The sequence below is a fragment of the Notothenia rossii genome (assembly GCF_949606895.1).
Source record: "Notothenia rossii genome assembly, chromosome: 7".
Classification (NCBI taxonomy): domain Eukaryota; kingdom Metazoa; phylum Chordata; class Actinopteri; order Perciformes; family Nototheniidae; genus Notothenia; species Notothenia rossii.
The window spans coordinates 13,974,627-13,996,530 of NC_136905.1; the positions used below are offsets into that span (position 1 = coordinate 13,974,627).

At 38.8% G+C, this 21,904-nt stretch overlaps 1 protein-coding gene and 2 long non-coding RNA genes across 5 annotated transcripts; all 3 read right to left on the bottom strand.

Moving 5' to 3' along the window:
* Positions 1-1,268: 1,268 nt before the first annotated feature.
* LOC307013130 (apoptosis-associated speck-like protein containing a CARD) lies at positions 1,269-5,290 on the bottom strand. Of its 2 annotated transcripts, none has more exons than XM_079640394.1 (5): positions 4,723-5,290; positions 4,088-4,132; positions 3,421-3,447; positions 2,741-2,791; positions 1,269-2,070 (listed from the first exon to the last, which is right to left on the bottom strand). In XM_079640394.1, the coding sequence occupies exons 1-5, from the start codon at positions 4,964-4,966 to the stop codon at positions 1,808-1,810; spliced, it is 630 nt and encodes a 209-aa protein (XP_079496520.1). In that variant the 5' UTR covers positions 4,967-5,290; the 3' UTR covers positions 1,269-1,807. The 2 variants fall into 2 exon arrangements, with proteins under 2 accessions (XP_079496520.1, XP_079496519.1); XM_079640393.1 differs by having other exon boundaries at positions 3,403-3,447; positions 4,723-5,288.
* A 2,162-nt stretch (positions 5,291-7,452) lies between these two features.
* Positions 7,453-15,465, bottom strand: LOC307046012. 2 transcript variants are annotated; one of them, XR_013810046.1, is made up of 3 exons: positions 15,160-15,465; positions 11,856-12,226; positions 7,453-8,291 (listed from the first exon to the last, which is right to left on the bottom strand). It is a non-coding gene; the product is annotated as an uncharacterized lncRNA (long non-coding RNA). The 2 variants fall into 2 exon arrangements; XR_013810047.1 differs by having other exon boundaries at positions 11,856-15,465.
* A 1,566-nt stretch (positions 15,466-17,031) lies between these two features.
* On the bottom strand, positions 17,032-21,550 carry LOC307013710. Its single transcript, XR_013801026.1, has 3 exons — positions 21,168-21,550; positions 19,628-19,672; positions 17,032-17,747 (listed from the first exon to the last, which is right to left on the bottom strand). It is a non-coding gene; the product is annotated as an uncharacterized lncRNA (long non-coding RNA).
* Between the last annotated feature and the right edge of the window lie 354 nt (positions 21,551-21,904).

Here is a 21,904-nt window from a genome sequence, read left to right on the forward strand (position 1 = left end):
AAGTCACGTGGTTCTCTTTACTGCTCAAACCACCGCCCTTTTTCCTAACAATAAAATTGATATTAAACTATGAGGGATGAAAAACATTCTGCCATACATTCTTAAAGATATTGATACTGTAGGAATCAGTATTAGTTAGACTACTCCCACAAGTGCTATGAAGAACCATCACTGTGTATCTTGAGTAATCCTCTGACCAAATTAAAACAATAGAAAACAATTATACAGACACAATATGTATCATACTCAACATGAAGTTTAAAACAGGCAGAGTTGTCTCTCATGCCGAAGCCGTGAACTCCTATATTAAAGAAGAGCTATTATGGACTGAATTTCATCAGCAAATACATAATATGCACTTTATACAGCACTTTGAAAAACAAAGTTTCATGTGCTTTACATATAAAGCCTAATAAAAAGCCCAACTATAATATTAATAAAACAAATGAAAAAAATAATAGAGCAGATGAAACATATTGGAAATAAAATATAAAACAAAAATAAAAAGCAGTTTTAAACAGATCATTTCTCACCAGTATTTTAAAGAATGTTACTGACTCTGCCAGACTCAGTCGTCACACAGACATTACATAGCTGCACTTTTGCATATATAAGATCTGGGGGTGCAGTGGTGAGGCTGGAGGGACGCATTCAGAGCCCCATGTGAGAGTGTAATGCAGCATCACTTCAGAGGGAAACAACATACTTAATGAATCATTAAAAAGCATTTCATGACCTACATCCCACACGTGAATTTACAACTGAAATGAGAAAATCTAACATAACACAAACACATAACATTTCCAAATGTGTAGTATTGAACTCCAACAGGCATTATCTCTCAGACAGCTCCCTCTAGACTAGAGCCACAAAGGCTTTGTATAACTTGTTTAACTCATGCAGCAGCTACTTTACAAGACTCCTAAACAGACTGGATATCTAAACATTGCTGCAGTTCCCCTTTAAATGTATAAACTGTACTTTCATCACCAAGTAAAGTCCTGCCTCGCTTCATCCAAACATACAAGAAGGTAAGGCTAAACAAGTAGTTCATAGAAATTGAGGTTGGTTAATAAATTAATGTTTGTGGATAACGTCAAAAGAATATACCTTCTTCCAGTACCCCTCTAAACAATCAGTTTAATAAATAATAAGAATAATATGTAAACATTAAAACAAATCTAGGAGAGCGACGTTCCTAAATCTGTTAACTTCATTACATCGTTATGTTTGCTTCAACTTTTAAAACACTATTCACTCGACATGTGTAATATTTATAAGAGTTTATTGAAAATGTATTTCGAAATAGAAAACATTGGCCTCCAAAAGTAAACATATTTTCATGAGGGAAAAAACAACAAGAGAATCGTTTAGCACATAAGAGAATAATCTAAATTAAAATCTGCATGCAAAACCTAAGGATAATCATTCATGATCAAGCATCCTTTAATTTATAAAAAATAGGTTAAAAGCAGACTCAATCCATCTGGGATTTGCTGGATCAAAACATTACATGTCAGGTGAGAACGCTAAATCATTTCTTACATCATTACATTACATGAATGACTTACATGATTTGCTGACTCAGGTTTTAACCTTACAGGAAAACGTATTCATTTTATAAAATATGACTGGTCCAAGTGTAAAAAAGAGCTATGATTAAACATGAAGGTGCAAAAGCTATATTTGATAGAACCCCCACAGAGACATTTACATTACTATTTCCCCATTGGAATCGTTTAAGATGCTTTTCTTTCTTGAGGCACAATGTACATTTAGTCTAAAAATGATTTCTCCTCAACATTCACTAATTTCCCTTTAGATCCTCGATGAGAAATTTCTGCTCTTTCTCAAGGATTCTGTAGAAGACTTCTTTGCCACGAAGCCCTGCTGCATTCAGGGGACCACTGAAGAGTTCCCTCATCTTCTTCTGAGAGGTTGGGATTACCATGATTTCACTATAAATCGATGCATTGATGACTTTTTCCTGATGGAGCTGATCTAAAATGGCTGGAACGTCATCCACTCTCTTGATCAGCTCGGTTCTATGTTTATCCACAAAGTGCTCACCTGAGGAAGGAGGGAATAATGAGTAAAGTGTTGATGCTGCCATGAAGCCAACTTGATTTATATTTTATTTTCTATAACAGTGACTTCTTTATTTTCAATGTATGTGTATTGCATTAGTTTATCTGCATGTGGGTCCGTGGAAGGTTGGTTTAATAATTTGGGATAACTACACAAACCTGATGCATATTCTGTGTTTTAGAGAAATTGGTAATTATTTTTGGGATTAGTGGATTGACAATTTTGCCATCGAAGCACATCTGAAACAATAAGGTCTTCTTCTAACAATTACAAACTTGTTTTCTCCAAATGCAATGAAATAAACCTCTCACATCTTCTGCTTTGACGATGGGACATACAAATGTTGATTTTCTTGCCAAGAAGGAGAAAAAAAGGTTGAAATGTCTCAACATCAGAGTTTTATCTGTCTTTTCGTATAAGGCAAAGAAAGAACCAAAAAAGAATATTTCCCAAGTGTCAAATTATTTGTTTAAAAACAATGCAGCACTTATCAGTTTATTACATTGGTCTATAGCCTAGACTTTATTTAGAACAAGTAAAGCCTTTTCTAAATATTCATCATGAAGTAAATGAGCATGTATGTTTTATAGTCAGAGTCTGGGTTGCTAGTCAAATCTGATTAGTCACAAACCAAAATCAAGTGTGCACCCACCGTCTACCATGGTGTATTGAGCTGTCGTCCCTCCAGCTGAGGGTCCCGCAGCTGAAACAAATTGAGGGAACATTTAAATTGCTTAATGGTGGACAGGTTTGGTGTTTATGCTTTTTTTTTTCATGCACACAGCAACTCAGCAAAATACGGTCAATCTATGTAAGACATGTAAGATTCATTTTACATACAGGCACTGTCATTGGTTGCCAGTTTAAGAAAATACCTTAAACAATAAGATTGATGGTATTCTATTATTTTCAAAATCTCAACAAAATGTGTTACTGCATTACATATTTTGGGAAAGCAGTAATTGTAAACCCTACAATTTTGAGGTATTTGACCAGAAATATTCGGAAATGTGATTATGTCCATATCGCACAGCCTTAAATGACTATGCACCATTTATTCACTTTGTTTTTGTCACTGTATCCAAATTCACATAGTGTCAAGTCAATTGTTGTCAATGTGAAGGGTGCAGTTTGAGGAGAAATGTTAACCTGCAAATTCTGAAGAAGATCCCTGCAAATCTTTCCACTGTCTTTTGTGTGGGGCTTTCAAGTTTTGTGAACTAAAGACTTTTCGCTTTTTGAAATAAATTGAATCCTATACTAGTTTTTCTATTTTATATAAGCAAGGAAACCTAATGTAGATAAACAACTCACTGTCCTTTGATCCATTACCTGAGGACGGTCCACCCGTAGCTACCACTGTAAAAATAGACAGATATGGTTAGCACGAAATATGACGGAGGACAATTTGACATACACGTTTAATGTAGGACACACTAACACTGCATGCTGTGATTGGCTGTTTAAAATGGGAGCTTGTCTAAACACTACTACTCCATCAGGAGGAGAAATGATCTACTCACTGCAGAGAGGTTGACATGACTCACATTTACTCTAATAAATTTCACTTGATGGATTCAGACTAGAGACCTGTTTAACCAGTTATCCAACAACCGTTGTACATTGTTCTAGATTGACTAGGAACTGTTTGCCTTAAGCCTTTTATCATTTTGACTCTGATGAAGAAAGAGTAGTGCAAAAACTAAACTGAAACAGTTTTAATTGTTATCATAAGAGACAAAAAACACAGTCTGTGCTAAATGTAACCTAAGTTTAACACAATTAAAGGACTATGTTTAACTGCTCTATTGAATAGTTTTGAGGCTAGATGTAAAGCCACAACATCCATATTTAAATATATCAAGATGTTTTCACAGCAGAAATGTTGATATGCTGTCTCCGTCAGAAAAACACAGTGCACATGCCTACATTTTTTTTAACCCAAGGTCATTTTGAATACATGAAAGGATGTTTGTTTGTTTGTGTGAAATCAACTCACTGTTACTGGATCCAGGTTCTGAGTATTTAACACCTGTATCTTTCACTGAAATAACAAAGAAAACAAAGTTAGAAAGTAATATGATGGAATTACAGTTTGACATACAGGTTTCCTGAGGTTTGTCATGTTTTCTAATTTCAGAGCTTGGTTTTGGGCATGAGAGTCCGAATGATTTAACGCATTTTTTATGTTTATCATGTGAGACAAAGTCCACAGTTCTCGTTTAGTGCTAAATTGTAAGTTTAATAATGTTCAATTAATGCGGTTTTAACTCGTATATTCAATTGTTATGAAAGCAAAGATCTTAACTTTTTAATCACAGATATTTTGATTACATAAAAGGATGTTATTATTTTTATTTTGTTTTAGATAAATAATTTCTTATTGAGTTACACTATAGGCTTACTAAATAAGGATACACTGACATGACTCGAGAGGAAGTCGGGCGGGTCCCGGCGGTTACATTTCCTAAACTGTGTAGAAATATAAGAATAAAGGCTATTTCAGGCAAACCCTCATCGATTAAACGTTGTTATTTGTCGGTGATAATCTGCAAGCACACATGATGTAGGGCGCAATGTTTATCAGTCCAAAAAGTTATGTTCTCATTCTGCATCAAACCATGAAGTACTCACACAGTTGGTCTGCATCATTTTTGCAATTTATCTCGTTCAATAACTCCGCTGCCACTTCGACAGCTCCGGTCTCATCAAAAGTGGAAATCAGCACATCTAGGATATCCAAGTCGCTTTTCCCCTCCACCCTGTTGCGTGCGACCCGCGGCTCTTTTTTGCGGGTCATAAGCTCGTGGCAGAAATTGGCAAAGTTCTCCTTTGACAGATTCTTCAACATGCGTTTTACAGCCTTTTGTTTATCCATTTTTCACCAACAGATGTGGGACTGCCGTGACTTTCTCTCCCAGACCAGCAGCAGAGGACACAGAGTTTGCTTTCCTTTTCGCTTGAACCGACTGCTGCCGCGCTCGAGAGGAAGCAGGGCGCCCCTCCCTACAGTACGTGCGCAGAGCGTATAGGGCCTCATATCGCGCTGGTCCAGCCCACTGCATTGCTTTGCAAATATTGGCTTACATTTGTTTTGGTCTTTTGTTTCCCCATTACTGGATTCCTTTTTTTGTCTTTATGAGACACCTAGAATGAAAGACAAGAAAACGGCTACACTGTGAACAACATAGGCCTACTCATTTTTGAACCAACATGTCTGAATCCTTGTCCAAGAACTGCACGTAAACTACTGCGGTCAACTCAGCCGTCTCTCGCATTTGGTTGGTCAAATGAGCAGCGCTTCATTTTTGAGTGCGCGATTAATAGCGTCTTTACGGTAATCGCCGAGAAGCGGCACTGACGGTAGTACTAGAGTAAAATAATGCATGTTTTTTCTGCTTTATTTGCGATACAAATAATTTTTACCATATTACGTTCTTAAAAAAACTGACACTGTTTGACTCATTCCTAGTTTGACTGCTACCTACAATAAAATGAAGTAGCTTACTACGTGTTTTTTTCTGGGTAATACTCTCAAATTCCCTTCCTGAGAACAAAATCATGCCACTTATGCTATATTTGATGAGAGATAACATGATTTGTTGCTATAAGTTGTACATGAAATTGATATTGTTGGACTCAGTACTACTTGGACTACTACCACAAGTACAATCAAGTGTTTTTACCGTGTACGTTTTGAGTAATACTCGTTTAAACTCCTGTCCTGAGTACACAAATTAATGTATTCTGATATCTTTGATGAGAGATCAAATTATTTTTTGCTATAATTCTTAGTGAAATTGATACTGTTGGAATCAGTACTACTTGGACTACTACCACAAGTATACTCAAGTACTTTTACTGTGTACTTTTTGAGTAATCCCCTGTCAAACTCCGCTCCAGAGTAATAATGCATGTTTTCTGCTATCTTTGATGAGAGATAAAATGATTTTTTGCAATAGGTTCTTTGTGAAATTGATACTGTTGGACTCAGTAGGCCTACTACTTACTACCGCAAGTACAATCAAGTACTTTCACTGAGTACCTTTTGAGTAATACTCGTTTAAACTCCTGTCCTGAGTACACTACTGTATTTCTGCTATCTTTGATGAGAGGTAAAATGATTTTTTGCAATAAGTTCTTCGTGAAATTGATACGGCTGGACTACTTGGACTACTCGGGAGGGGAGTTTGACAAAGGATTACTCAAAAAGTACACAGTAAAAGTACTTGATTGTACTTGTGGTATTAGTCCAAGTAGTACTCCAACAGTACCAATTTTATTAAGAACTTATTGCAAAAAATCATTTTATCTCATATTAAAGATTGCAGAAAACATGCATTATTGTACTCTGGAGGGGAGTTTGACAGGGGATTACTCAAAAGGTACACAGTAAAAGTACTTGATTGTACTTGTGGCAGTAGTCCAAGTAGTAATGAGTCCAACAGTATCAATTTCATGAAGAGCTTATTGCAAAACATTACGTTATCTCTCATCAAAGATAGCAGAATACATTAATTAGTGTACTCAGGACAGGATTTTAAACGAGTATTACTCAAAAAGTACACAGTAAAAGTACTTCATTGTATTCGTGGTAGTAGTCTAACAAGTACTGAGTCCAACAGTAGGCCTACCAATTGTATTAAGGATTTATGGTAAAACATATTTTTATCGAAAATATAGCACAAAAACATGCACTTTTATTCTTACCGCTTCTCGCTGATTACCGTAAAGACGCTATTAATCGCGCACTAAAAATGAGTCCAGTCAATATTAGGCTGGATTAGATGGCTGATTAAGAGGGGTTTTGGACACTTTAGCTGGTCAGGATGGTTGGTTTGGTCTAGCTGGTCACCATTAGCTGGTCGGGATAGCTGGTTTAGCTGGTATAAACTGGTGGTCACAGTAGTCTAGCTGGTCAGGATAGCTGGTTTGGTCACTGTGGTCTAGCTGGTCACCATTAGCTGGTCAGGATAGCTGGTTTAGCTGTTAAAAGCTGGTGGTCACAGTAGTCTAGCTGGTCACCATTGGCTGGTCGAGATAGCTGGTTTAGCTGGTAAAAGCTGGTGGTCACAGTGGTCTAGTAGCTGGTCACCATTAGCTGGTCAGGTAGCTGGTTTAGCTGGTAAAAGCTGGTGGTCACAGTGTTCTAGCAGGTTAGTCTGGTCAGACTGGTATGATCTTGAGTAGAACTTTAACTGGGATTACTTAATGGTTAAGCTGGTCATGATGAAACACTCACCCAATTGCAGTAGCTCAATGAACATCTATCATTTCAGATCAGAGCACCTACCTTACCAGAAAGGTATCAGAATGTTTAGAATGTATTGTTTGTCTGTAAAGAAATACTCATACATCAAATGATTAGAAGCAGGAAAATAATTTATAACACACAATGAACATTAACACAAATTTGAAAACATTTTCAAAACACCCATTACTTCATATTTTTAAGCAGTTTCTTTCCGCTTTTCACAAAGTCCTGTATTTTTTGTGAAATGTAGTAACCGGCCAACTTCTTCCTCTCTGTCTTCTCCACGTTTTGTGAATTCAGCCATCCTCTGAAGCACTCTTGAAAATAGAAAGGAAAAACAGATTAACTTTTAGCTTTGTGTTATGATTACTTAAATATGTACACTGTGAGATGAAAAAGAAAAATGTATTGAATGTAGTTTTGAAAGTTCACTGTGATTGGGTCTATTATCCACGCAATACACCGTATTACATTTTTTTCTTAATTTACATTATTTAATTTCATATTCTGCTCTTGTAAATATCATATTCTATTATATTAAATGTATATAAACTTTGTGCACTACTTTTTATTTTGTATTTTTGTATTTTATTATATATGTTGCATTGTTGGAGGAGCTCAGGTCAGAATAATTTCATTGACATTTCTAAACTGTAGCTGCTGAGCATATGAGAATAAAAGCTTTGAATATTGAATCCAACACTTTTTTCAGTGGAAAATCCTAAATTGTAGGATAGTTTGGCCATAATAAGGCTTTATGATTACATTTCTAGTGAGAAGTGTATATTTTACTTTCAGAATCTGCCTCCAGTGGATGTGAAGGATCTACACAGGGTATATGCAGGAATCCTGAAGTCAAATGTAATACCTGTTAAGACCTTTTTTAAGACCCTTTCCATACATTTTAAGACCTCATCGCCTCTTCGAGTTTTAACCAGCACAGCCTCACCTAGTGTCAGAAGAAAGTATTACAAATAATGATTAAAAAAAAATGCAAAACAAATATATATATATATATAAAATATATTTTAAGATCATGTTTAATCATCTGATTCGTCTATGCATTGCTGTTTTAGTCTGTGTTCTTCTAATTAGTGTCGTCAGTGTGTGCCTATTGAGCTGTTTAGAGCCATATGGGACAAAACCCGATCATGTGCCTCCCTCTCACTGTCTAAGTGAACGGTGACTGTAAAAACTACACTGCGTATGCTCAGAGTATTGTCCTATTTAATGTGTGTGGCAAACAAATAATGACCATAGAGTGGCGAAGTCACGCCCATCTACTTCCGGTCCATGGGACCTTATTTCGGAAAAATAATGTATTGAAGTCAATGGAGAGAGAAAACGTATCTTTCAATCCCGTTTGAATTTTGCCATGAATTACACATACTTCACAGTTTGTGTTAAAACTGTTGAAATATAAGACTATGAAAAATATGCAACTAGAAAGACTACAAATCCCAGAGTCGGTGAAGTAAATGTAAATGTCAAATGGTAAAGTGATGTCAAAATTGTTTTCCTCCATTAAGAGATAGCTAAGATCAGCGCCATATAGATATAATCTATATGGTGCTGGCTAAGATAAGATAACTTTAACAATATGCCTGTGTGCTTAGTACCAGGTTGTACCAGCAATGGGTCTTGCTCGTTCTTTCGCTTCCCGTCTGATGAAAGGACCAAGAGTGGCTGGATCAAGTTAGTTACCTAGCTAGTAGCTAGCACGTTAGTTAGCATTACAGCCTTGTAATTTTTATTAGCCTTAATATGAAGTAACATCAAGAAACCCAACATGTTAAACAGTTAGAGTAGTAGTCATATTTCGTGAACCCTTTGAAGAGTACTGTCACCGGTGTGATCATTCTATAATACACAATTTAAGCCCAGGGGAGAAATGCTAACGCTAGCATCGGCGATCGCCAATCTTTTCTACGTCATGCTATCTGCACAAATGGTTAACATTAAACATTAAAAAGACCAGGCAATTCAGAGAGAATCAAAGGAAGGCAGACAGGCAGCTTTGCATGACATTCTTCTGGACGTGTTTCATTGTGGTGATAGCGAGGGTAGTCAATCGTTTTGTTGACAAGACAGTAGTGACGGCCATCTTGGTGACGTGTGTTGTTCTGCGAGACCAGAGATGTAGTTCATTGAGCGTTTCACACAAACAAATGTGTTACTTCACAGTTTTACGACAATTCTTTTTTTTTTTTACTTGCAAATTGACAAACATCATATGTGTAATTCGTGGCACAATTCAAACGGGATCGAAAGATAATCTTTCTCTCTCCATTGACTTCAATACATAATTTTTCAGAAATAAGGTTCCATGGAGGTCCACCGGAAGGGGAGGGACTTCGCCATTCTATAGCGGCACTGAGCTGCCATCCCCACCATACGTCATCTCACATAATTCATAGCTGATTGGCTGTAAGTACATGCGCCGCGAAAAGTGTGGTGTATGAAGAGGAGACGAGAGATGCGTCCTAAAACCAGGAGGTAAGCTGCGCATGGGTTCCTCCACAAAAAAGCAATGAGATTTTTCCATAGGATTTTAGAAAATAGCTCCAAATAAGATCTGTGGGAAACGTAGATAAATGCAGGTTTTGTTCAGCCAGATAATATCCACATGTCTACCCTACTTTTATAATTTTCGTATCATAAATCTATCGATTAGATTTATGATAGACTTTTGAAACTACAAGAAGATAAGGAGGATTTTTACAAAAAAGTAATAGAGATTTTTGTCCAGAAGGATAGGCAAATGGACTTCATCTTCAAGTCAAGGTAAGACCGCAATTTTATTGAACATGGGATCTTACTAAGAGAGAACAATTCAATATTTAAATGATAACATTACTTTTTTTGGGTATCCTTTTGTTGAACTGTCTGTTTAAAAATGATTGAAGTATCAGACAAAAAAAGCTTTTGAAAATAATATTATATTTGGATTTAGGTCATGAACCTCACTGCAGAAGCTTATAGACATCTACGTTTTTTGTTTCCCACCGCTTTTATAAAAACGCCACTGATCACGCCACACTTGCCTTTCCTCAAGCTACGTTTTCGTCCAAAATAAATGTATATAAATATAAAAATAAAGTAAAGGAACAGCAAACCTAGCGGTCTACGAAATGAGACGGTCTTCTGGCTTAGTTCAGTAAAGTTGGAACGATATTGGGAGATTCTGATTTCACGGATAAATAACTCATGAACAAAACGTTATTCAAACACAAATGACTTCTCCTAAGTACCGCGGTAAGGTTGACAACGAACTACAATCACATTTCGATCAAAAAAAAAGCCAATAGAGAGCCGCAGTGACGCGTCCTTAAACCCGGAAGTAAACTTCTTCCGGTTCCTTCGTCAAAAACCAATGCAAATTCTCCATAGGATTTTGGAAAATAGCTCAAAATAAGGTCTGTGGTTGACACGCATTTAAGAGAGGGATCACGTTTTGGTTCAGCCAGATAATCTCCACATGTCAACCCTAATTTTATAATTTTTGAATCATAAATCTAGTCGCCAGGAGCAGAATGCTAACGTTATGCTATAAACGAACTACAAGCCAGTACAGCAGCAGGGTCGCACGACTTCAACGTCACGCCAACTTAAGATCGTTTCTACTGACTTGCACTGAAACTGCACTTTGAACACTTTAAACAGTGGCGGATTTAGGATTGTAGGAGATCCGGGGCTTAGCCCAGGAGTTGTTGGGTTGGGGTGCAGGGGTACAGTGCTATTTTTTATAAGTGGCGGGTGGACCGAACATCCTTTAGGGGGTCGTCGCCTCCTCTCTGGGGGTCAGAGGGCATGCTCCCCCGGGAAGATTTTTTTTAAAATATTGAAGTTGAAAGCATCAATCTGGTGCACTTTGAGAGCAACATTAACCCTACCTTAATAATACCTTAAAGCGGACAAAAGGCACTGGAGAACACTTATTCATTAAAATCCTTTAATGAAGCAAACTAATGCCTTAACTCACTCAAATAGTCGCTTACTTATTAAGGTGAAACGAATGTGCGTAGAGTTTTAAAGGATGCGGATAGTCTCACCTTGATTCTGGTTTATAGATCTATTCTCATCCACCATCTTTGTTTGTGACGTAAAGAGTCTAAGAGTCACGTTTCTGAATCGGACACTCTGAGTGGATGCAGTCACAGCCAATCTGAGTCTGATTCAGAGGGTTGCCTGTCAGTTCCGTTGCCTGTCAGTTCCGTTGCTATGGTTCTGTTGTTAAGTGTACTGAAACGAGAGCCGGTATAATTCCACGCGCGAAAACAAAATAACAATTGGAATACGTTACTTTAGTGTCTTAAAAGTAGACTGAGGTATGAAGGGTTAACGTTACATCTTAGGATAATTTTTAGTCATGTTCTGTATACATGCTAACATATAAGGGTATACTTAGGGTGATTACTCCATGTTTACTAGCTATAACATTAACGTTACATCACTCTTTTTCACTTCTTACTCAGTCAGCCAGACTGCAGATATCACCATTAGATTAACAAACCTGAAACATTATCCATTTCTTCACTGCTGGTGATGACATTCAGTGTTTCCCCTAGGTTTACTGCCTTGGCAGGGTGCTGCTCGTGTACCTCCCCAACAGGGGGGGGGGGGGGTTGCCCCGAAAAAAAAAGTGATTATTGTTATTGATATCGTACAGTAACAACGTATTTGTGCATTAAAAAGTAATGTTACACTGTACTATTTTTATTCAAACTGTATTCCCTTCTTATCATGTAGCCTACACTTCTTCCTTTCATTGATACATTTAAATCACCTGACTACAGCATAACATACCTGCTGCAACCCTGTGCTGCTGCTGCTTCTCTCTGCCTCATCCTCTATTGCTGGAGGCAGCTCCACCTCATCTGATCTCTGATATGAAAGCAATCGTGTTATGATCATATTGAGGTATTGTGAGTGTAGCAGCGATCGCTCATCAAAAAAGGCCACTCATGGAGGTTAGCAGTCAGAGTTCCCAACGTGTGTTGTGGTGAAGGATGAGGTCCACCATGACGTAATTTGTAATGCTTTATACAACGTTAAAATGTTCTTTTAGGAAGGCCTATCTAAAATCTTGGTTAAAACATAATCACGCACACGCTCAGACACGGTCAACACGGTTGAAAAACTTGTGGCTTCCTCTCTAACCTCTCATCCCAACTGATCACCTGTGCCCACATATATAGTTTAATTACCTCCCGTGCTCCCAGGTGTGCAGATTGGATGATGACGCGTTCACACACACACAGACAAACCTCGTTCACAACCCAAAGCAAATTGGCTCCAACACACCGGCCCCTAATTGTGATTGTATAATAAAGTGACAATTACACCAAAACACCAGTGGAGTCAATACTAGTAAAGAGCACGGGAGTGTCTCAGTCTATACTGTCAGTCAAAAAGTGTCCAAAAAGGGAAAAAGTAATCCGAACATAGGGATCTATGTCAGTTCTTCATTCAGCTTCCTGGAGAAGACAGATCTTGGTGACTGGTCGTTCCAGTATACTGCATTTTGTCTAGACTTAACAGACCGCACCAGTCCATGGGCGTCAGGAAAGGTCTGCAGTACTTTCCCTAGCAACCAAGATCCACGGGGGGCAGTAGAGTCTGCAACGATGACGATGTCTCCTGTGACGAAACTCCTCTTCTCCTTTGTCCACCGTTGACGTTCCTGTAACAGTGGTACTCCCGGATCCATCTGCTGCCAGTAAGAAGATGCTCAGCTTTCATGCCTAGAGATGCCTCATCTGCTGGATTTTGCTTCGTACCAACGTACCTTCATTGTGAGATATCAGTGGCATCTCTTATAGCAGAAATACTATTGGCCACGAAGGTGTGAAAACGCTTTGTTTCATTCCTAATGTACTTCAGTACAGTTGTACTATCCGTCCAGAAGGTTGAATCTTTCAACTCTAGCTGCAGCTCAGCTCTCAGCATCTTGTCAACTCGCACTGCAAGCACAGCAGCTGTTAATTCCATTGTCACGATTGTCACTGTCTTTACTGGAGCAACTTGTGCTTTTCCTAGCAGGAAAGCTAGATGAAAGCCCTTCCGTTCATTTTGCAACCGTAGGTATGAAACTGTGCCGTATCCATGCTCACAGGTTGGGCACTTGTGGCCTGTTCAAAATCTTTAGGTTTGATACACCTTGGCACAATGAACATGCTTAGCTTTTGAAGGTCGTCCAGCCACTTCACCCACTGCAGCTGATTCGTTTGTGGTATTTGATCATCCCAGCTGTAGCTTAATCTGCACAGGTTTTGCAGCAGTAGCTTGCTGTTCAGTGATGTCCCTTTAAAGCTTGCGCCGCAATCAGACACAACTCTCAAGGTCCCCTTTTTAGGCTGATGCAGGCCATGATGTGGGATGTACCAGACTTTTCCTTCTCTGCCTTCCAGTTGCTGTTCAGGCACCCTTTCTGCATAGCCCTTTTGTATGACATCGCCCAGAAAGTTGACATACTCCTCGTTAAGTGCTGCATTTTTCTTGAATTTCCTTTTAAGACACAGAGCCCTTTGCTCAGCAACATGGCGATTGTTTGGCTTTGACACTTTTTCTTCTCTGAAAGGTAATTTCAGACCGTAATGTCCATCAGTGAGGTTGGCGGAACTTTTCATGATTTCCAAAAACGTAAGATCTTCTTTGGACATTTCTGGCTTTTCATCAGCTGATCTCTCATTGAAGTCGTGGTTGTATTGCTTTACCAGCAGTTCCTCCAAGCTGGTTAATGATATTTGATTAACTGCAATGGTGGGACAGCTGTTTACAATTTGGCGGTCTCCTCTCAGCAGTCCACTGACAACCCATAAGGTCCATCATCATTGCTGTTCACCACCTCCCATGGTTGAATGAGTTTTGAGGCATTAGCTCCAATTAGCAGCTCCACGTCAGCGTCCATGACAGGAAGTTTCACAGAGTTTAAGTGGTGCCATGCACTTAACTCTTCCTGTTTTGGAATGTTGTCACGAGTCACAGGCATTACAGTTTGTGTGAAGGTAGCTCATAGTAATTGTTACTGTTGAGTGCAGCCACCTCCAACCCAGAAATGATGTGACTATCCACAAGCTTTTCCTGATTCATTGTTCTCAACAGGAATTTGGATTCTCTTCCTCTCATCTTAAGCTCCCTCATCAGTCGCTTTGAGCAAAAGGTGGCCGTGCTACCAGGATCTAGGAAGGCATAAGTGTTTATCACTGTGCTGCCGTTTGTAGCCTTGATCTGAACAGGCACAATGGGCAAGGCACAATCCTGTCTTCCAGCCCCAATATTGCCACATGTTTTGGTAGAAACTGTGTGATCCTCTATTGATGCGTCTTGCTGTATGTCCTCTGATGAGACTTCCTTTCTCGGTGAAAGGATGTGGAGGATGGTGGGATGTTTTAAATTACACACTTGGCAGTACAGGCCCCCCTAGAGGAGGTGAGGACCCCCCCCCCCCATCTTGTAAAATAGCACTTTACCTCTGCTTAAACCTATAGGCCTATGCCATTTCATATGCTGTGAGCTGATTATCGAGCCTTCATTTTAAGAGTCGCGGGTATATGTGCGTATTCCACTGTAGCGCCCGGTACATTAATTCCACAACGTTGGACGAAATGACATTAAGAGAACGGAATTTACAATTAAAAGGCTGATCATGGTTAACGTGTGTTGCTAACTTTATCCGGTATCCTAGCCTAATCTGTTGTTGTTCCCTAAATCTACTCATTTAGAGGGGGACAATCCACTAACATGCTTTAATTCACATGTTAATTTGATTCAGATGTGCTGATAATATCCGCCATATAAGTCTTTAAACGTCTTACCTTTAAAAGTCCATCACAAACGGTCTATTATGCGGCAACTCTACTGCGCCGATAGCCTTGCCGCTAACTTCCGGGAACTATTGAGAGGCTCCACGATCTGCCATTGTTGTAAAAAAATGGTCCACTGGAGTGAACGGAGTTGTCGCAACTCTTCTATTATAGGGCTCTGGTATTACCGAATGTATGTGAAGGCAGCACTTGATGTAACCTCTATAAAATAAAACATTATTACATGCCAACATAGTGGTTACGGAAATGAGCATGCTGTGGTGTATGTTACGGGACATAGTTCACTGTGTCATACAGTGTGTGTTGCAACCCGGACCAGTTAGTGGGGGTACCGCGGTGAGAGTTCATTCATGCTAGCTGGTTACACAGAGCAGCTCATGTTCTCACGTTGTCTGGATTAATGATAATAAAGTGTGGAAATCCGTTCTGAATGCACCGCCTCTGACTCCCATTAATCGGCTCTAAAATGCACAGTATACGTTTTTTATTCACAGTGTTGCACGTGGCTTGCATCTCATTTTGTCATACATTGTCGTTTGCAAGTGCCTATCTTTTCAAGCGCTGATTGTAAAAACAAGAATAAAGACAATTTAGCCTAATTCGATTCTCGCAATCGCAAAATTGATAAGTCTTAGTAATCTAATGATACATCCTACTGAGAAACTTCACTTATATTTCAATGCTTATGGTTTAGAAAGTGAAAATAGACACAACCCTCAGTGGAAAAAGCCAAAGGTCACTCAGCCAGCCAGGAGAGTAGCCTACTGAAAGATATCTTATCTCTTGTAAATAAAGCTTTTAGTGCCTACAGCCAAGGCTATATGATTGGGATAGGTACTTGGTGTTAGTATTACCGAATGTATCGGAAGGCAGCACTTTATGTAACCTCTATTAAATATCAACTCATTGACACAAGGCTGGGTCATAGTGAAACTTGGAATGTTACAAACAAGACGCTGCATGCAGATGAAAATTGGTTTGCTACCAACAAACAGGCTTTGAGAAACGAGCTGATTAAAACTGAGCTTTTTAAATGTGTTCATGGGCTGCAAACCCACCATTTAGATCTACAGTGATGTGGAGGGTAAAAGTATTAAGCAGAACTCCTGGTTTCAGACCAGAGGATTCTACCTTCACCAGACGCAGAGCTCTAGCAGTGATTCTGGACAAACTGAGGCAGAATCTAGATGCCTCAACAACAAGGCAGAGACACTGAGTGTGAAAAAGCAAACTGATTACTTGATTTATAATATCATTTAGGTTGGGATGGGATCTTTTTGTTTACAGATATCCAGGTTCAAGTCAGAGGATATCACAGATTGTAAATCCCCCTGACTGGATTACATTAACAAAATGGATTTAAGTAGGTTTACGTAGTTTATTAATATTAAGAAATCCCTTTAGCTACTGTAGCATATGGGCCTACATGATGCTTTTGTCTTATAATGGCAGGAATAGCCATTAAGAGTTTTGTTTAAAGAGCATTTTCTGTATAATGCAGGCAGCTTTTTAGGAATTTGTTCATGTATAGCCGCATAAATGTGTCAGGGCCTCATACGCCAAAGACACCTTCATTTACATGGAGACCTGCTTGTTTTCTTCAATTGACTCAGTTAATTGATGTAAAGAAAAAAAGAAAATGTTTTAAAAGGAACACTGAATACTCATGCCTTACACATCCTGAGAGTCACAGATGAAAAGACACAAGAAATACTTTTTATAATGACAACAGAGTACAAATTCATTAGTGTTTCAGTTTCAGATTACCCTCTTGAGTGACAATAATCTTGCTGGGCAGTTCATGTTGCGTACGTGTGAAAGATGAGGAAACAGAGACACAATACAGACCATTATCAACAATGATTATGATTTCATTCAAAACTTTAATGTGACAAGGAAAAATTGAGTTGAATGTTCCAAAAATTCATTTTTTTTAGCTGTATGTACACATTATAACCCTCATCATCAAAGCGAAAATGACCAAATTCTGGACGATTATTAAACATTGATCAGTTAAATACCTGGTTTTGTTAAGTCATCAGTCCCTTAGAGTTTAGGAATATGCTCAGATGCAACTTCCAGATCCAACATTAGGCTAATTGCCCACCACCTGACATCAATTGAAGTGATTTGTATTACTTAAAATAATAAATAAAACCAGCTGTTTCTTGAATTTCTATTCCGAAACACTTCTAAAACCCTGTTATTCTAGTTTTTCAGTTTGTATTAATATCCAGAACTGTCACCTTTTTTCATTAGTTTGATGTTGTAAAGCTACATTTGTAAATAAAGCTGGAAAAAGTATTTTTTTTAATGGATTTATATTTCAGGCTCTATGATAGTCACTATTTCAAAGGGGTTTGATTATTTTCTATAGGCACTGTACACATTTTTTTCAGTTGGTTGTTGTGGAGATCTCAATTAGGATGGAAGCTATTGATATAAATTATATCAGATTATTCTTCTTTCTCTTAAAGAAATGAAGAGCTAACATCATGCATGAAGGCAGTGAAACATGTTCTGAGATGTTGCATTATCACGAATGGAGACCGCACCCTACAGCTCCTGATGTCTTGCAGCTGTAAAAACAATAAGAAAACATTTCATTTGTAAATACAGTCTTTGCCCAATGCTTTAAATGTAAACAACTTAATGCAGAAAAAAAGGCCATTCTTCAGAAAATAATAGCAAATCAAACTATTGTTTAAGTTTTTTAGATAAATGGATGATCATAAAATAAACGTGGGGAGACGATGGTTTATAGCTTCATAAATGCCTACTACAAATTATTAATTCAGATTAAACGTTGTAAATGTGTCACTAATTTATCTGCAAGTAGACATTTAGGGTTCAGTGATCTGATAACGATTAGGTTCTGTAATCAGTCTGAATAAAACCACAGCATTAAGATACTGAGTAAGAAATAAGAGAGAATAATAACTTGAAACACAGGTATAATGTAGGACACATTAACGGGCATGCTGTGATTGGCTTGCTAAACCTGGAGTTTATGGGTTTGGGGATGAGATCACTTATGATTTAAAGTTTCTCTACAATTTGGTTGTTCATTTTTTTTCAAGTACATCTTAAAACAATGGTCCCATGTTCCATGTACTTTGTTTTTATTAATGTTACGTGCCAGGCGGGCTCTCATGTCATTTATCCTCTGGTGTTTTTATGATTCTTATTTTTTAACAGTGTTAAGAACATCCATCCATCCATCCATCTTCTCCCGCTTATCCGTGGTCGGGTCGCGGAGGTAGCAGTTCCAGCAGAGAGCCCCAAACTTTCTTTTCCCTGGCCACATCAACCAGCTCTGACTGGGGGATCCCAAGGCGCTCCCAGGCCAGAGAAGAGATATAATCCCTCCATCTGGTTCTAGGTCTACCCCTCGGTCTCTTCCCAGCTGGACGTGCCTGGAACACCTCCCTAGGGAGGCGCCCAGGTGGCATCCTAACTAGGTGCCCGAACCACCTCAACTGGCTCCTTTCGACGCGAAGGAGGAGCGGTTCAACTCCGAGTCCCTCCCGGATGACCGAACTTCTCACCTTATCCCTAAGGGAGACACCAGCCACCCTGCGGAGAAAACCCATCTCGGCCGCTTGTACCCGCGATCTTGTTCTTTCGGTCATGACCCATCCTTCATGACCATAGGTGAGGGTAGGAACGAAAATGGCCCGGTAGACAGAGAGCTTTGCCTTCTGGCTCAGCTCCCTTTTCGTCACAACGGTGCGGTAAAGAGACTGCAGTACCGCTCCCGCTCCTGTTAAGAACAGTGCTATATAAATAAAGACTTATTATGTTTGCGCATAATCCAAAAGCAAAAAATCACTTTCTCCTGGAGGTTGAGAAATGATCTACTATATGATCTTAGGCGGAGGCGTGTGGCGCAGTGGACTAGTGCGTGGGTGTTTGGATCAGGGGAGCACAGGTTCAAACCCCACTGCAGTCAGCATGTCATTGCGTCCCTGGGCAAGACACTTCACCCCAAATTGCTCCTGTGTGGATTGTCCACAGTATTGAGTATGTACTGGATAAAAGTGTCTAACAACTGACATGTAATCTTATAGTAGAACATACCACATGGGGTGTTACGACTGCCATCCCTGGAACCATTAAGCAATACATTTGGAATCCTGTTCAGCCAGTTTGCTTTAATCCTTTTACCAATCTGATTCTGAGGAAAGAGTAGTATCAGAACTGCACTGAAACAGTTTAGTTTGTAATCATTCCTCCATACTGGCTTTGGAAAGAGCTTCCTAACACCTCACACTGTGTGTTTAATACAATTCAAATCAATGTTTTTGTTGGATGTGTTCAAAGCAGAAATGTTTACATGCTGCCATAGTAGGAAAAACACAGGTGGGGAGGTCAAAAGGCACATGCCTATTTTCAACCACAGACATTTTGAACACATGAAAAGGATGTTTTTCTCTTTTAAAACAGGAAAAGGACTCACTGTCACTGGAACCAGGTTTCTAGGGCTATAAACCGGTATCTTTCACTGCAAACAAGAAAGAAAGACACCATTAGAAATAAAAAGACAGAATTACAATTGCACATAAGATACAGATTAAACATAGGACACATGAACAAACAATGGTTCTCTAGACTCAAAGCTTGGGTTTGGGCATGATATCTTTTTTTATGGTGAATGGTTTCTGTACAATGTGTGGCTTATTTTTTTTCAGGCAAAACACATTCTTCTAAGGTATGGAGCTGATGATGAGGATAATTGAGTACTACTGACTATAAACCTCATAATGTGATTTGTGAGTTCAAACTACAAACCATGGAACTGCATTGAATTGAATTTACTTTGGCTGCAAATGTTACTCAATTTTGAAATGTGCGTACGATATGTCTTTGTATGAAGGGTTGTTTTGAAATATATTTTATTATAATTATTTAGCTTTTTTTGTATTACTCTTTTAATTTATGTTTGCTGTGCATCCGTTTGTTTGTTTTTCTAGCACCTGTACCTCAGGGAATGTTGAGCTTTCGAAGCCCACTTCTGTATGTGTGCATGTCTTTTATTGTATAAAATGTTAATACAAACATTGTTCAAAAGGGAAGCTTTAACGATGTCTAAACATTAACTTTCCAATACACATCACAATAATTTATATAGGAATTAAATAATTGTTTTCATTATTTTCTACATTCAACAGCCTATTTTTTTAAGCACATGCAGAAAGAAGGACATAAAAAGAGTTATATTTCTCATTGAGAAACACTGTATAACAAAGATAGACACTGAAAATACCCTGGCCTATAGGAAGCAAGTAGGGCGGTTCTCTGCCCTCAGGCAGCCCGGGTTATGGCTAGAAAGGATCCGTCTAGTGTAAATATGACGTCACGTTCTCGTTCTAACTCTCGTAATCGGAGCGGCTCGGAAACACATCTACACTACAGAAGTAACATGACGCAACATACACATTAATGCAGCAGCAATATTAATAGAGAAACATCAGACATAATAGTAAAACACTGCAAGGGAACATTGTATTGCACCAGGAACTATCTTGGGACTTTTACTGCGACAACGTTGATTTGCCTTTGAATAAAAAATAAACCATAGTGTTGGTGATCTACAGTGTTGTCATTCTTCTTTGAACACCAGCAAGACCGCTAACACCCTATTTCAACAATCACACTCCCTGTAATTCACATAATTAATAGATAGTTTAGCTTCTCATCATTATTTGCTGTGGCCTACTGATGTTAACGATCGTAACTGAAAGGCTGACTGCCAAACGTAAACATTCAGCCACGTGACATTCAGCCAAACTCTCGCGAGAGTTTTACACAAGACGGATCCTTTCAAGCCATAACCGGCAGCCCGAGCCCCTGCTCTGAAGTGAAAGTAAAGATAAGGCGGTTAAATGTCCTAAACTGTGTAGAAATATAAGAATAAATGCTATAATCTGCAACAGACATGTAGGGCTCAATGTTCTTCAGTCGAAAAGACTGACTGCATCAAACCATGAAGTACTCACACAGTTGGGCTGCTTCTTTGTTGCAATCAATCTCGTTCAATAACTCAGCAGACACTTCGACAGCTCGGGTCTCACTGAAAGTGGATATCAGGACCTCTGTGATCTCTAAGAAGCTTTTTCCCTCCACCCTGTTGAGCGCGACCCGCGGCAACGTTCTGCGGTGCACAAGCTCGTAGCAGAAATGGTCAAAGTTGAGCGTTGACAGGTTCGACAACATGAGTTTTACAGCCTTTCGTTTGTCCATTTCTCAGCAACAGATGTGGGACTGACGTGACTTTTTCTCGCAGACCAGCTGCAGAGGACACACAGCTGGATTTGCTTTTCTCTTGAACCGACTCACTGCTGCCGCGTTGAAGGGTTTGAAACATAGACTGTATGACTCATGGTGCCTTCATATGCAGTCGGGAAACTATAATGATCATTATAGATATGTCAATAATACAGGACATACATTATATATTAGTTATATACTGCAGTATATGCCTATACGTACACACGTAGACCAACATACTCTATATTAGCTTTCACCGATAATTATGTTCTTTATCCCAAATTAGTTGAATCGAAAGATAAGTAAATTATTAAGTTTGAGAGGCTCTAACCAGAGCATTTTTTGCCTTTTGGCTTCAAGAATGACTGAGAATGACATTATCCAAATGTTTTCCAATTAACTGGTTGTTGACTATAGGCTACTGGCCTATATCTCAAGACTTAAATACATGAGAAATGGCTAAAAA

Coding starts and splice junctions, on each gene's coding strand:
- LOC307013130 (XM_079640393.1), bottom strand. CDS start 4,966: ATGGATAAACAAAAGGCTGTAAAACGCATGTTGAAGAATCTGTCAAAG. Junction 2,792..3,402: donor AGGTAATGGATCAAAGGACA/GTGAGTTGTTTA, acceptor AATTTGTTTCAG/CTGCGGGACCCTCAGCTGGA. Junction 2,071..2,740: donor TCAATACACCATGGTAGACG/GTGGGTGCACAC, acceptor CTCCTTCCTCAG/GTGAGCACTTTGTGGATAAA.